Source organism: Pseudophryne corroboree, chromosome 4 (assembly GCF_028390025.1).
Source record: "Pseudophryne corroboree isolate aPseCor3 chromosome 4, aPseCor3.hap2, whole genome shotgun sequence".
NCBI lineage: Eukaryota > Metazoa > Chordata > Amphibia > Anura > Myobatrachidae > Pseudophryne > Pseudophryne corroboree.
In genome coordinates, this window is record NC_086447.1 from 635,528,327 (window position 1) to 635,544,034 (window position 15,708).

The 15,708-nt window shown below is 45.4% G+C and overlaps 1 protein-coding gene across 1 annotated transcript in view; it reads right to left on the bottom strand.

The window, feature by feature from the left end:
* The window catches only part of TIAM2 (TIAM Rac1 associated GEF 2), a 1,049,207-nt gene that overhangs the window by 655,324 nt on the left and 378,175 nt on the right, over positions 1 to 15,708 (bottom strand). The window contains exons 5-6 of the mRNA XM_063917712.1: positions 7,261 to 8,444; positions 5,398 to 5,833 (exon numbers count right to left, since the gene is read on the bottom strand). Coding sequence (XP_063773782.1) covers positions 5,398 to 5,833; positions 7,261 to 8,442 — 1,618 coding nt within the window. The 5' untranslated portion in view covers positions 8,443 to 8,444. The remainder of the gene's footprint in view (positions 1 to 5,397; positions 5,834 to 7,260; positions 8,445 to 15,708) is intronic.

Here is a 15,708-nt window from a genome sequence, read left to right on the forward strand (position 1 = left end):
ATGAGAGAACTCCAGGTCCTCCTTAGCCAGGGTATCAAATTTGTAGGATTTTACCAACGTGTTTGCCCCTGACTAAACAGCCGCTCGGCAAAGTTGTAAAGCCGAGACCCCTCGGGCAGCCGCCCAAGATAAGCCCACCTTCCTTGTGGAATGGGCATTTACATATTTTGGCTGTGGCAGGCCTGCCACAGAATGTGCAAGCTGAATTGTATTACACATCCAACTAGCAAAAGTCTGCTTAGAAGCAAGAGCACCCAGTTTGTTGGGTGCATACAGGATAACAGCCAATCAGTTTTCCTGACTCCAGCCGTCCTGGAACCTATATTTTACAGGGCCCTGACAACATCTAGCAACCTGGAGTCCTCCAAGTCCCTAGTAGGCGCAAGGCACCAAAATAAGCTGGTTCAGGTGAAACACTGACACCACCTTAGGGAGAGAACTGGGGACGAGTCCGCAGCTCTGCCCTGTCCAAATGGACAACCAGATATGGGCTTTTTTGAGAAAAAAAACACCAATTTGACACTCGCCTGGTCCAGGCCAGGGCCAAGAGCATGGTCACTTTTCATGTGAGATGCTTCAAATCCACAGATTTGACTGGTTTTAAACCAATGTGATTTGAGGAATCCCAGAACTACGTTGAGATCCCACAGTGCCACTGGAGGCACAAAAGGGGGTTGTATATGCAATACTCCCTTGACAAAACTTCTGGACTTCAGGAACTGAAGCCACTTCTTTCTGGAAGAAAATCGACAGGGCCGAAATTTGAACCTTAATGGACCCCAATTTGAGGCCCATAGACACTCCTGTTTGCAGGAAATGCAGGAATCGACCGAGTTGAAATTTCTTCGTGGGGCCTTTCTGGCCTCACACCATGCAACATATTTTTGCCACATGTGGTGATAATGTTGTGCGGTCACCTCCTTTCTGGCTTTGACCAGGGTAGGAATGACCTCTTCCGGAATGCCTTTTTCCCTTAGGATCCGGCGTTCCACCGCCGTGCCGTCAAACGCAGCTGCGGTAAGTCTTGGAACAGACATGGTACTTGCTGAAACAAGTCCCTTCTTAGCGGCAGAGGCCATAAGTCCTCTGTGAGCATCTCTTGAAGTTCCGGGTACCAAGTCCTTCTTGGCCAATCCGGAGCCATGAGTATAGTTCTTACTCCTCTACGTCTTATAAGTCTCAGTACCTTAGGTATGAGAAGCAGAGGATGGAACACATACACCGACTGGTACATCCATGGTGTTACCAGAACGTCCACAGCTATTGCCTGAGGGTCTCTTAACCTGGCGCAATACCTGTCCCGTTTTTTGTTCAGACGGGACGCCATCATGTCCACCTTTGGTATTTCCCAACGGTTTACAATCATGTGGAAAACTTCCCGATGAAGTTTCCACTCTGCCGGGTGGAGGTCGTGCCTGCTGAGGAAGTCTGCTTCCCAGTTTCCATTCCCGGAATGAAACACTGCTGACAGTGCTATCACATGATTTTCCGCCCAGCGAAAAGTCCTTGCAGTTTTTGCCATTGCCCTCCTGCTTCTTGTGCCGCCCTGTCTATTTACGTGGGCGACTGCCGTGATGTTTTTCCCAATGGATCAATACCGGCTGACCTTGAAGCAGAGGTCTTGCTAAGCTTAGAGTATTATAAATTTACCCTTAGCTCCAGTATATTTATGTGGAGAAAAGTCTTCAGACTTGATCACACTCCCTGGAAATTTTTTCCTTGTGTGACTGCTCCCCAGCCTCTCGGGCTGGCCTCCGTGGTCACCAGCATCCAATCCTGAATGCCGAATCTGCGGCCCTCTAGAAGATGAGCACTCTGTAACCACCACAGGAGAGACACCCTTGTCCTTGGATATAGGGTTATCCGCTGATGCATCTGAAGATGCGATCCGGACCATTTGTCCAGCAGATCCCACTGAAAAATTCTTGCGTGAAATCTGCCTAATGGAATTGCTTCGTAGGAAGTCACCATCTTTACCAGGACCCTTGTGCAATGATGCACTGATTTTAGGAGGTTCCTGACTAGCTCGGATAACTCCCTGGCTTTCTCTTCCGGGAGAAACACCTTTTTCTGGACTGTGTCCAGAATCATCCCTAGGCACAGCAGACTTGTCGTCGGGATCAGCTGCGATTTTGGAATATTTAGAATCCACCCGTGCTGTTGTAGCAGTATCCGAGATAGTGCTACTCCGACCTCCAACTGTTCCCTGGACTTTGCCCTTATCAGGAGATCGTCCAAGTAAGGGATAATTAAGACGCCTTTTCTTCGAAGAAGAATCATCATTTCGGCCATTACCTTGGTAAAGACCCGGGGTGCCGTGGACAATCCAAACGGCAGCGTCTGAAACTGATAGTGACAGTTCTGTACCACGAACCTGAGGTACCCTTAGTGAGAAGGGCAAATTTTGGACATGGAGGTAAGCATCCCTGATGTCTCGGGACACTATATAGTCCCCTTCTTCCTGGTTCGTTATCACTGCTCTGAGTGACTCCATCTTGATTTGAACCTTTGTAAGTGTTCAAAATTTTTTAGATTTAGAATAGGTCTCACCTAGCCTTCTGGCTTCAGTACCACAATATAATGTGGAATAATACCCCTTTTCTTGTTGTAGGAGGGGTAATTTGATTATCACCTGCTGGGAATACAGCTTGTGAATTGTTTCCCATACTGCCTCCTTGTCGGAGGGAGACCTTGGTAAACCAGACTTCAGGAGCCTGCGAAGGGGAAACGTCTCGACCTTCCAATCTGTACCCCTGGGATACTACATGTAGGATCCAGGGGTCCTGTACGGTCCCAGCGTCATGCTGAGAGCTTGGCAGAAGCGGTGGAACGCTTCTGTTCCTGGGAATGGGCTGCCTGCTGCAGTCTTCTTCCCTTTCCTCTATCCCTGGGCAGATATGACTCTTATAGGGACGAAAGGACTGAGGCTGAAAAGACGGTGTCTTTTTCTGCAGAGATGTGACTTAGGGTAAAAACGGTGGATTTTCCAGCAGCTGCCGTGGCCACCAGGTCCGATGGACCGACCCCAAATAACTCCTCTTCCTTTATACGGCAATACACCTTTGTGCCGTTTGGAATCTGCATCACCTGACCACTGTCGTGTCCATAAACATCTTCTGGCAGATATGGACATCGCACTTACTCTTGATGCCAGAGTGCAAATATCCCTCTGTGCATCTCGCATATATAGAAAATGCATCCTTTAAATGCTCTATAGTCAATAAAATACTGTCCCTGTCAAGGGTATCAATATTTTTAGTCAGGGAATCCGACCAAGCCACCCCAGCTCTGCACATCCAGGCTGAGGCGATCGCTGGTCGCAGTATAACACCAGTATGTGTGTATATACTTTTTATGATATTTTCCAGCCTCCTGTCAGCTGGCTCCTTGAGGACGGCCCTATCTATAGACGGTACCGCCACTTGTTTTGATAAGCGTGTGAGCGCCTTATCCACCCTAAGGGGTGTTTCCCAACGCGCCCTAACTTCTGGCGGTAAAGGGTATACCGCCCATATTTTTCTATCGGGGGGAACCCACGCATCATCACACACTTCATTTAATTTATCTGATTCAGGAAAAACTACGGTAGTTTTTTCACATCCCACATAATACCCTCTTTTGTGGTACTTGTAGTATCAGAAATATGTAACACCTCCTTCATTGCCCTTAACGTGTGGCCCTAATAAGGAATACGTTTGTTTATTCACCGTCGACACTGGATTCAGTGTCCGTGTCTGTGTCGACCGACTAAAGTAAACGGGCGTTTTAAAACCCCTGACGGTGTTTCTGAGACGTCTGGACCGGTACTAATTGTTTGTCGGCCGTCTCATGTCGTCAACCGACCTTGCAGCGTGTTGACATTATCACGTAATTCCCTAAATAAGCCATCCATTCCGGTGTCGACTCCCTAGAGAGTGACATCACCATTACAGGCAATTGCTCCGCCTCCTCACCAACATCGTCCTCATACATGTCGACACACACGTACCGACACACAGCACACACACAGAGGGAATGCTCTGATAGAGGACAGGACCCACTAGCCCTTTGGAGAGACAGAGGGAGAGTTTGCCAGCACACACCAAAAACGCTATAATTATATAGGGACAACCTTATATAAGTGTTTTCCCTTATAGCATCTTTTATATATTTCTAACGCCAAATTAGTGCCCCCCCCTCTCTGTTTTAACCCTGTTTCTGTAGTGCAGTGCAGGGGAGAGCCTGGGAGCCTTCCCTCCAGCCTTTCTGTGAGGGAAAATGGCGCTGTGTGCTGAGGAGATAGGCCCCGCCCCTTTTTCGGCGGGCTCGTCTCCCGCTCTTTAATGGATTCTGGCAGGGGTTAAATATCTCCATATAGCCCCCGGAGGCTATATGTGAGGTATTTTTAGCCAAAAAAGGTTTTCATTTGCCTCCCAGGGCGCCCCCCTCCCAGCGCCCTGCACCCTCAGTGACTGCCGTGTGAAGTGTGCTGAGAGGAAATGGCGCACAGCTGCAGTGCTGTGCGCTACCTTAAGAAGACTGAGGAGTCTTCTGCCGCCGATTTTGGACCTCTTCTCGTTTCAGCATCTGCAAGGGGGCCGGCGGCGAGGCTCCGGTGACCATCCAGGCTGTACCTGTGATCGTCCCTCTGGAGCTAATGTCCAGTAGCCAAAGAAGCCAATCCATCCTGCACGCAGGTGAGTTCACTTCTTCTCCCCTAAGTCCCTCGTTGCAGTGATCCTGTTGCCAGCAGGACTCACTGTAAAATAAAAAACCTAAGCTAAACTTTTCTAAGCAGCTCTTTAGGAGAGCCACCTAGATTGCACCCTTCTCGGCCGGGCACAAAAATCTAACTGAGGCTTGGAGGAGGGTCATAGGGGGAGGAGCCAGTGCACACCACCTGATCCTAAAGCTTTACTTTTTGTGCCCTGTCTCCTGCGGAGCCGCTATTCCCCATGGTCCTTTCAGGAACCCCAGCATCCACTAGGACGATAGAGAAAAATATTTAGTGACACTGATATCTGACCACCACACCTTCTAGTCATTACAAATAGCTAATAGTTCATAATTTTGGCACAACGTTTGAAATCCCATTAACATAGATTTTATGCTAGAATACCCCATTACAGGAGAAATACCCTTTAGTAAAAATTACACACTGTCAAAAACCTTTAAATGCACAATTATTCCTATATAATAGCAAGTGATATTGCTAACTCCATTAGCACGTTTAAAGCTCCGTACAGCTACATGTTTAAGTACACATTTGATCCCCATACAGCAAACTCTATTATACTACATTGCTATAGTCATATAATATCTTCGGAGATGGTAGCACAACTTTTTACTTTTTTTTTCTTTTTTTTAATTAATTTCCCTTTTTATTATTTGATAATATTGCTTCATAAGGTATTGTACCTTTAAGTGTTATCCAATACTGCTTCCATTTCCTGCGGTTAACAAGCTCCAGTTTTTTCTCCTTCTGAAGAGTGATAAGTGGCTTAAAGAAAAGCCATCCAGCTTTACGGACAACTCCTTGTTCCTTCTCAAACAGCAAGTCAAGTTGTTCCAATGAACCGAGCGAGTCATTGCTGGAGTCCTCTGTTCCCATAGATGTAGGAGCTTCCTCTACATTGGTTCTTTCCATTTCCAGCTCCCTCATAAAATTATCATAGATATTCTGCCTTACAGCATCACTGCTGGTTGCACTTGTATACTCATTCTTTGGTGGCAAGAGAGGCCCAGACCCTCCAGCCCACATCACACTGGAGAGATGTGGAGGGGAGCTTGTCTCTTCCGTAAAGCCATTCATTCCACTGTCAAAACATTCACTTGCATCCCTGCATTTTGTTTCCTAGTGAGTAGATAGAGATATATATTAAAGCCAATTATACTATAAATCTGACACATTTGAGATTTTAAAAAGTAAAGTAGATGATTCATGAGTGATTTTGATGATTACATATGGGCATTTAAATCAAAGTACAGAAGATAACAGTATGTACATGTTAAATATAAGTGCTAAGGATTTTTATGTACGGTAGCTCCTAAACCTGCTGAATTGTGCTAGATGAGCAAAGATGCACATTCAGACATAAATTTTCCATAACCTTATTAGAGAACACTTTTAGGGAGCGTAACTTGATAAGCTGCGGCAAATTGATCGCGCTGCACGGGGAATAGCATTTCAGTTAACAAGAAATAAAACATCTGGAAAACACAGAAACCCACTGATTCTGTGTAAAATGCAGAACCTAATGGGTTTTCCTGAGTGTTAAATGCAGATAGGTGTATGTAACTCAGATTTTTTTCAGGCAGTGAGATCAATTGGCTGCGGGGTAAACCAAATTCAAATGTTATGTCTGCCGGCAGCCACAAGATGGTGCTCAACTGAGCTATTCAATTGTAGCTCCGTTTGGGCACAATGGCATCTGCATTTCAGCTCGCACCTACCCCAGGCTGCTTAATGCAGCTAAACTTGACCTTTATGAGCGCGATCAGCACGAAAAAATCAAAACAAATTAATTGTACCCAGCAATCTCCCGTCACTTTAGATGGGAAATCAGGCGAGCAAAACTATTTAATTCCGCCCCATGTCTCATTATACTTAGAGGTATATTCAATTAGTGTCGCTGCCGTCTGTTGAAAAGACGGCAGTTTTCGACTTTTTAAGGTCGAATCGTGATTCGACCTATTCAATCCCAAGCATTTTTATTTGACAAGTCAGGGAATTCGGCGGTATAGCGGGCTCTCCCCCCGTCTCTGCTCTCACCCCGTGCCCGCGGCTCTCCCGTCTCCTCCGGCGCTGCTCTCCCCCTGTGCCCCCACCATCTCCTCCGGCGCTGCTTTCCCCCTGTGCCCCCACCGTCTCCTCCGGCGCTGCTCTCCCCCTGTGCCCCCACCGTCTCCTCCGGCGCTGCTCTCCCCCTTTGCCTCCACCGTCTCTGCTCTCCCCCTGTGCCCCGTCTCCTCTGGCGCTGCTCTCCCCCTCTGCCCGCATATAAATTCAACTTTTTTTAAAGTCGAATTGAGATTGCTTTGAATAGCCCAGGTCGGATCCATTCCGACAAGTGAATGTCGGAATGGATCCAACTTCAATTGAATATACCCCTTAGTGGTGTAATGCAAAGAATATGGTGTATTAAATCATATATCATTAGTTGCGACATGTAAAACTTACTTCTAGAAACTGGTGGTTTTGATAAAAACAAAATGTCAAACTATCAATATATCAACAAATTTCATTTAATTTTTACATCTACATCTAAACCTGTGACCTACCTGCAGCTTTCTTTTCTTCCTTGAAAGACTACCTGTCCAGTCACCAATGCGTCTGATTCTGCTTTTCAATGTGTCTTTTTTAGATGCGTCTTCAGTTAAAGGCCTTGATTTCCTGCATGGAAGGGTGTACGAGGAATACTGAGTAGGTCCTCTATGTTTTACTCTTGATGGAACATCAATATCTGAGACGAAGGAAACTCTGTTACTTAGGGAATAATGGTCAGTTATGTATTCATCGGACAATCGACTGGAGGCTAAACCACCTTCTAAATCAGTGTTGTATAACTCACGAAGCGAAGAAAGAGAAGATCTCTGGTTGAAGAGTACACTACTATCATTTGGAATAATTCCTCCATGTACACTTGTGTCTAAGGAACTCCTCGTAAGGTAAGACCCATTCAGGTCAATGATATCCCTAGCGTTTCCCCAGGGGCAATCATACCACGAAGAGTCTGAACTTAGTGAACTTCCTTTGCTTGACCTAAGTCCAGAATCGCTTGCTGACAAACCATGGTTTGTAGTGTAATCCGTGCCAGAGTTTCTCCGGGGATCATTCTGGGTTATTTCCTTTGTTTCCATTGCAGGGGAATACCTGAGTAACTGAACTGGTCCATCAGATTCTTCAGATGGAACATCATTTCCACTGTTATGGAATTCTACTCTTAAGCAACCATCAAGCTTTCCCAGTGTTTTAATCAAGACTTTTGGACTTTTTCTCTCTTCGGCTTGCAGAGCCGCAGACATACTGTCATGCATGTCATAACAGTTTAATATGTGTCCATTGCATCTCCTGTGTTCTCCTGAACTCTCAAATCCAACGTAATGATACCCATTATCTGGTAAATAGGTGTTGTTGTTTGCCTGGCAACACTCGCCAGCCAAGTTAGATCTGTGTTTAGGATGAGTGCAAGGTTTAGAGCCCTTTAGCACGATATCCCCATGACTTGATGAATATGGTGGATTGCTCTTGCACTGAGACAGACAGGTTCTTGTTAATGAGCGTGATTTGTAGGTAGTACTGCTGTTTGTTCGACCCCATCCAGGAGAAGTCCAGGCATTTTCCTCTTTTCCATGAACATTGTGTATTTTTAAAGAGCAGCTCTTTTGCTTTGCATCTGATAAAGAGCTACCACCTGGACTTCGGGACCCTTGAAGATTGTATTGACTTTCTGAGTTCCCCATATCTGTAAAATAAGAAACCGTTACATTGTCTCAACTACAGCACTCATATTAATAAGGATGATCGTGAAACAGAAATCAGTCATTTGACAGATAATTTAGCTAGTGTTTTAGAGCTGTCAAATAAAAGTATTGTCGATGGTAATCAGTTTAGGGATAATATAAAATTACATAGGAGACAACTTTATAAATGATACTCTCAACACTGCACCATATGACAGAGAAAGGGTGTGCAAAGCCATGGTTTAGCAGAAGCACAAATACTGGGGTCCCTAAGCACCCACAGAGACAAGACAAGAGGCGCCAACCATAATTTGTTAAAAACAAATCTAGCACTTTTGGAGAACATCTACCTTTGGACTGGTTCCTTAGATATAGGGGTATATTCAATTGAAGTCGGATCCATTCCGACATGAATTTGTCAGAATGGATCCGACAGGATTTGGCCATTCTGGACGATCTCAATCTGACTTTAAAAAGAAGTCGGATTGAGATGAAGGTGCTGAGAGAGGGAGAGCAGCAGGGAGACGGGGGGAGAGCAGCTGGGAGACGGGGGAGAGCAGCGGCTACAGTAGCATAGCTCCAGACCTCACAGCAGCGTCTACCTGGCTCCAGCAAGTGGGACCTCGCTTGCTGGAGCCGGGTAGACGTTGCCGTGAGGGCGCCGGTCCCCCATACTCCTGCTACGCTGCTGTAGACGCTGCTCTAAGCCATCTCACCCCACTGCTCTCCCCCGTCTCCCCGCAGTGTAAGTCTGTTAAATAAGGAGTGTCAAACTGGCGTGACATATCCTGGAAAGAGTCTGTGTAGCTAGCATGAAAGAGAGCGAAGCTGTTGGGGTTAATGGCTATTGGCAAGTGTATGATGCTGTAGCCGCTGCTCTCCCCAGTCTACCCGCTGCTCTCCCCTGTCTCCTCTTCTCAGCACCCTCATCTACATCCGGCTTTTTTAAAAGTCTGATTGAGATGGTCGGAAACGGGGCCAAAACCTGTCGGATTTGGCTCCATGTCTGACAGAAGCACGCACCATCTGCTCATGTAGAGAGCAGAACAAGTAAAGATGGTGACGAGCTGCAGTTCTTCCCCATAATAAAAAGAAAGCCATTCTGATGTCCGGGCTTAAGACCAAAAAAAGCCACATCTTGGGTGTGGATTTAAATCCTGACAACATTTGTGAAGGCATCTGTTCCATCTGTGAGGCCAAAGTTAGTAGAGTTAAGGACGTTCGTAATCTAGGCACTTCCTCCATGTTAGGACATTTGCATCGAGTAAATGAAATTTATTTTACAAGATAATAATGTAATTAACACCCTCATCATCAACATCATTAGTGATCAGTGGTAGTCCTTCCAAAAAAATGTTTTGCTCAAACAAACCAAGTACTTCAGTCACAAAAGTGTCAGTCCCTGTAGCTGAAGTGCTTGGTTTGTTAAACTGTGCATATCCTTTTTAATATAAAACATTAAAGTGAGTAGGGGGGCCAAAGGACAATTCCATCTTGCACCACTTTTCTTTTCAAAATGGGCTGTAATTTTTTTGTGGGGAACATTAGGGATGGTCTTTTTTTGCATAGATATTTGTATTGGTTATAGCTCTATTTTCATTATGGGCAGTATCTTTGGAAGGCATTGGTGACTCTCTTATTATTTTATTTGTTTTTTTTTGCTACTAGGCCTCACCTCACAGAGAATATGTACCATGCAGTTGCCTACCAAAATCAATCAATCATTTTTTTATCCTTGTTTTATTGTCTTTTTGCTGCTAGGCCACACAGAGAAAAGTTCATTCACATCAGTGCTAGTGGACCTAAGTGTTCTAAGTTGTCATTTGCGAAAAAGTAAAAAATAATTGCTCTTTTTAAATGCACAGCTTGAGAATGATGAGTTCATCAATATGGATAACGTGGACCATACAGTTGCCTACCATAATCAATTAATTAATCAATCAAATTTTTTTTATTGTCTTTTTGCCGCTAGGCCTCAACTCACTGTCACATAGCTTACTCAGCCAGCTAGCTCGGCGCAGTCTTTTGGCCTAAACTGGCCCAAATTATGTGATTTTATTTATATTTTGTCAATGTTTGAAAAAAATGCAAAATCAAAACAGTCACGACATCTTTGCAAAACCAGAAGTGGATGACGAATTAGAGCCAAAACTAGCAAAAATGGTCAGAAGCACATCACTAGTAGTCAGACTACCACCCCACAAACTACATTACCAACCACTTCCCCAAGGCACAGTGTGTGCACGTGGTGGAGAAGCTAAAGGCTCACTTAAGGGGAGAGGGTGCACAGGCACAAAAACATAATTCTTTGTTTCTTTCATATGTTTACTATTACATTTTTCGTTATAAATCTGATTATTTTTCTGTGTTGAGTACGTTTTATAAACAAAATAATGTGTGTGTCTTTTTATTTGTAAGCATAATATGGGTATATAGGGTTTTTATTACTGGTAATGGGCTTCATAACTTACATGTGTATTTTGAGATGTAACATTAGTGTTAATGGGCCTCTTCAGAGTTAATTGTGATGTTTTACAGTAATGTGGGACATTGAACTCCTGTATCTAAAGGGTGTATTATTTTGCACATTTTTCTGACTAGTTCTATGCGAGTTGTATGTATATTACATTGTGCGAGTAGTACGTTTTAAATGGAAAACATCTGGATGCGTGTTTGGGCCATGCGACTTACGTGCGAGTTTGCATGTTCTTGCACCTTAATATTTGCGAGTTTGCAAAATGTGCACGTTTAGAGCTAAATGCCCATATTTTGTAAACTCGCACCCTATTACATTTAGCACAAAGAGTCTGTTCTTCCAAGAAACTCAATATTTGTGAGTTGTAGTTGTACTTTTTCTCATCTTTACTTACAAAATAGTTTTGAGTGTAAATAACACAGGGGGGCTGCAGAGGTTTCTCAAACAAAAGATTTTCATTCATAGCATTTTCTCCATTACTTATAAGTCACAGATCTACCAACAATTTTAAATTATTATTCATTCTGGGAATAAAGCTCAGTAAATTTACACACGTTGTATCATACCTTGGTCATGTTAACCAATCATGGAAATAATTCTCTTAGTAAAGATTAGCAGGCCTTCTTTTGCAAATGCTGTCAGCAGATGTTTTTAATTATACAAACCTTTTAAACAAATTAGATGTCTCTATCAATGCACACAATCACCGCAACACAGTTAATCTTATTCTGTTGAAAGGCTAGAGAGTCACTACAATGGAACAGAGATACCTGATATAAGGGTATCCAGGGCAGAGTCACCTTGCTCTTGATGGTGGAATAGCTATCCAAGTGATAGGCCGGGTTGTGTGGGTTAGACTAGGGACCACTGGAGCCTATCAAGAATCTAGTATGTTGAGAGTGCCTGTATGCTCCTGCCTGTAATACCGACTGCATCTGGATTTAACTTGCTATGTGGTGACCTGCTGTTCAAAATAAACACAGAAAGTGTTCATCTGAGACCCCGTGTTTGTGATCCTTGTCACAAGTGGTGGAGAATGCGAGCAAGGACACGGTGTACAGCAGAAACTGTTGGTAAGCATACCGGTGTTTAAACTGCAAGTTTTCCCTTTTCTTTTCTTCCTCTCTGGTTATGCAGTGCAAGTGGCAGCCTTAAAGGACCATAGCATTATAGGCAGACTGTTTGCTGTTATGTGTTAAATAGCCAGCAAAACAGGTGGGTGTCGGCTTGGACTGTTTGGTAAGCCTGGCACTTTATATTAAACCTCCTAGATTGGTCCGTAAAGGGGACACGCAGGGCAATATGGAGGAGTTACTAAAACAATTTGCTGAACTTGCAGCTGGGCAACGAACCCAGATTCAAATGTTAGGGGGGGGGGGCAAAGAACCCAGGGTGAAAGATCGCAAACTCAAATTCAAATGCTGTGCGATAAGTTAAAAGCGCTTAAAAAATCTGAGCCAGAGCAGGAAAGGCTACTAAAGCTCAGCCCAGCGGATGATATAGAGGCATTCCTTTGCACGTTTGAGCGCATGGCCATGCGGTTGGGATGGCCTGCGGAGGAATGGTCTGACAGATTGGCTCCCTGTTTAACAGGGGAGGCACAGCGGGCGTATGTGGACATGACTGTGGCAGAGGCACGCTCCTATCCTGGTCTGAAAAAGGCTATACTGGATAGGATTGGAGTGACGGGGCCCAGCAAAGCCCAAGAATTCCATGACTGGCGGCTGGAGGGCTCTGAGCCTCTCAGGATTCAGCTGGCCAAACTAGCCCGACTGGCAAGGGCCTAATTGCAGCCAGATAAAAACTCTGCAGTACAGATTGTGGAAGTAGTCACACTGGACCAGGCTATGCAGGTGTTAGACCGCTCGGTGCAGCAGTGGGCCCTTCAGGCTGACCCCCAGACATTTGAGGAGTTGGCAGTGGTGATTGAACGGCACCTGACGCTGGGGAAGCTGAATAAAACCAGGTCAGGATACGGGCCACCACCTAAACCCAGAACTCAGATCTCAGTAGTTAAACCAAAGGCCATGGACACACAACACCCTTGGTGTGATTTGAGTGCGGTGAGCCTGGCCATGTGCGGCGGGACTGCCCGAAACAGGACGAGACGATGGATTGCAGTGCGAGGAAAATGACTCGGCCATTGGTGGATACCAGCAGTGAGCTCACCATTGTCGTGGCCAGCCTCCTGTCAGAGTGTTGTGTGTCCATGGCGATGTGGAGGAGTGCCCACGTGTCTATTTACGCCTGACCGTTCAAGGTCAGTCATTAAAGGTGGTAGTGGCGGTGACCTCTAGACCCCCGTATCCGTTGATCCTGGTCCGGGACTTTCCATTGCTGCAGGTGCTGGTTACCTGGCATGCTACCAACAAACCGTCAACCACCGAAACAACTCAGAAGCCAGAGACCAGAAACTACCAAAGTTTAGCATCCGGGAGAGAGGCTGCCGGTCCCAAACCACCCCAAGAGGCTGAGTCCGAGGCCCATTGGAACCCAGTTGGTGAGAAGGTATCACTGCAGGACTTTGGAAGAGATCAACGCGATGACAGCAATTTGGTACACGCCTTTGAGACTGTTAAGTTAACGGGAGGGTAGTTGATGCTTTACCATCAGATGGTGTACCATGTATGTTTTGGAAAATGATTTGCTATATCGTGTTGTTACTTTACAAGGGAAAAAGGTAGATCAGCTCTAGGTTCCCCGAAAACTGGAGCGGTTGGTATTAGAAGCTGCCCATACGCAATTGTGGGGTGGCCATCTAGGGGAGGAGAAAACACTCCAACGCATCCAGTTAAGGTTCTTTTGGCCCAGCATCTATGCTTCCGTTAAGAGGTATTGGGGGCCATTCCAAGTTGATCGCTCGCTGCCGATTTTCGCAGCGCAGAGATCAGATCAAAAAACAGCAAAACTGCGCATGCACCACAATGCGCAGGCGCATCGTATGGGTACAAAGAGGATCGGTGCTGGGCGATGGATTGAACGAAGAATTAATTTGCAAGGAGATTGACAGAAAGAGGGTGTTTTCAGGGAGTGTTTGGAAAAACGCAGGCGTGTCCAAGCGTTTGCAGGGCGGATGTCTGACATCAATTCCGGCACCAAAAATGACTGAAGTGATTGCAAGGGCTGAGTAAGTCCAGAGCTACTCTGAAACTGCACAAAATTTTTTGCAGCGCTCGGCTACAAGGGCGTTTGCACACTTGCAAAGCGAAAAATACACTTCCCCATGGGCAGCGACTATGCGTTTGCACGGCTGCTAAAAGTAGCTAGCGAGCAATCAACTCAGAATGACCCCCATTGTCAGGAATGGCCAGTCTGCCAGAGGACAGCCCCACGGCCAGAGTTTAGAGCTCCACTGGTACCCCTCCCTATCATTTCCATACCATTTGAGCAGTTTGGTATGGATCTGATAGGGCCAGTGGAAAAATCTGCTCGAGGGCACCAATACATATTGATGGTAGTTGATTATGCCACCAGGTACCCAGAGGCTATACCCCTGCGCAATATGAAATCTGGCACTATTGCCAGAGAACTACTAAATATATATTCCTGCTTTGGTTAGGAACACCGAAAGAGATCTTAACGGACCAAGGTACACCTTTCATGTCTAAACTCATGAAAGATTTATGTCGGTTGCTAAACGTAAACAGGATTGCCACCTCTGTATACCACCCGCAGACAGATGGCCTGGTAGTAAGATTTAATAAAACCCTTAAGCAAATGATAAAGAGTGCAGTATCACAAGAAAACGAGATTGGGATCTGCTCCTACCTTACTAGATGTTTGCGGTCAGAGAGGTACCCCAATCCTCTACAGGGTTTAGTCCCTTTGAGCTCCCCTATGGGAGACAGCCCAGAGGAATTCTAGAACTCTTAAAAGAAGGGTGTGAATAACAACCATGCCAGGACCCTAACATTGTTCAGTTTGTGGCCCAGTTATACGGACGTCTAAGGCAGATTGCGCCACTACTGAACGAACACATGGAAAGGGCCCAACAACGTCAGAAACAGAGGTATGACGTCACCTCAGTCAACCAGTCCTTTAATGGCGGGGCCCTTATGAGATCATTGAGGCAATAAGACCGGTAAATTACAGGGTCCGACAGGAGGGTAGAAGCAAGGAGGTACAAGTCTACCATGTAAACCTGTTAAAACCTTGGAAGGAAATTGCCAATCGGCCCACTTTGGTAGCTAAAAAGATTTCAGAATGCCAGGTACCCATTGAAATCATGCTTACTCCTGAACAGAAACGGGAAGTGGTGAACTTGGCGAAACGCTACCAAGATATGTTTTCTGCCATTCCGGGAAAGACACAGATCATCCAACATGATGTTGTGACTCCACCCGGGGGTGGTTATTAAACAGAGGCCATATCGCATACCCGAAGCAAAGCAGGCAGCGATAAAGCAGGAGGTGGAAGAGATGTTACACCTAGGGGTTATAGAGGAATCCACCAGTGAGTGGAATAATCTAATTGTCCTAGTAGCGAAACCTTCAGGTGACTTACAGTTCTGCAATGACTTCCGTAAATTAAATCAAGTGACCCGGGTTGATGAGTTGGTAGAAAATTTAGCCTATAGTCAATATCTCACTACACTTGATTTGACAAAAGGTTATTGGCAGATTACGTTAACAGAAGCTGCTAAGGCAAAAACAGCCTTCTCTACCCCAGAAGGCTTATTCCAATATAAAATGCTCCCATTTGGTTTACAGTTGCTGCGGCCCCACAGGAAATATGTGACTGCATATTTAGATGGTAGAAGCCGTTTTACAGTCTCTACGGGCACATGGGTT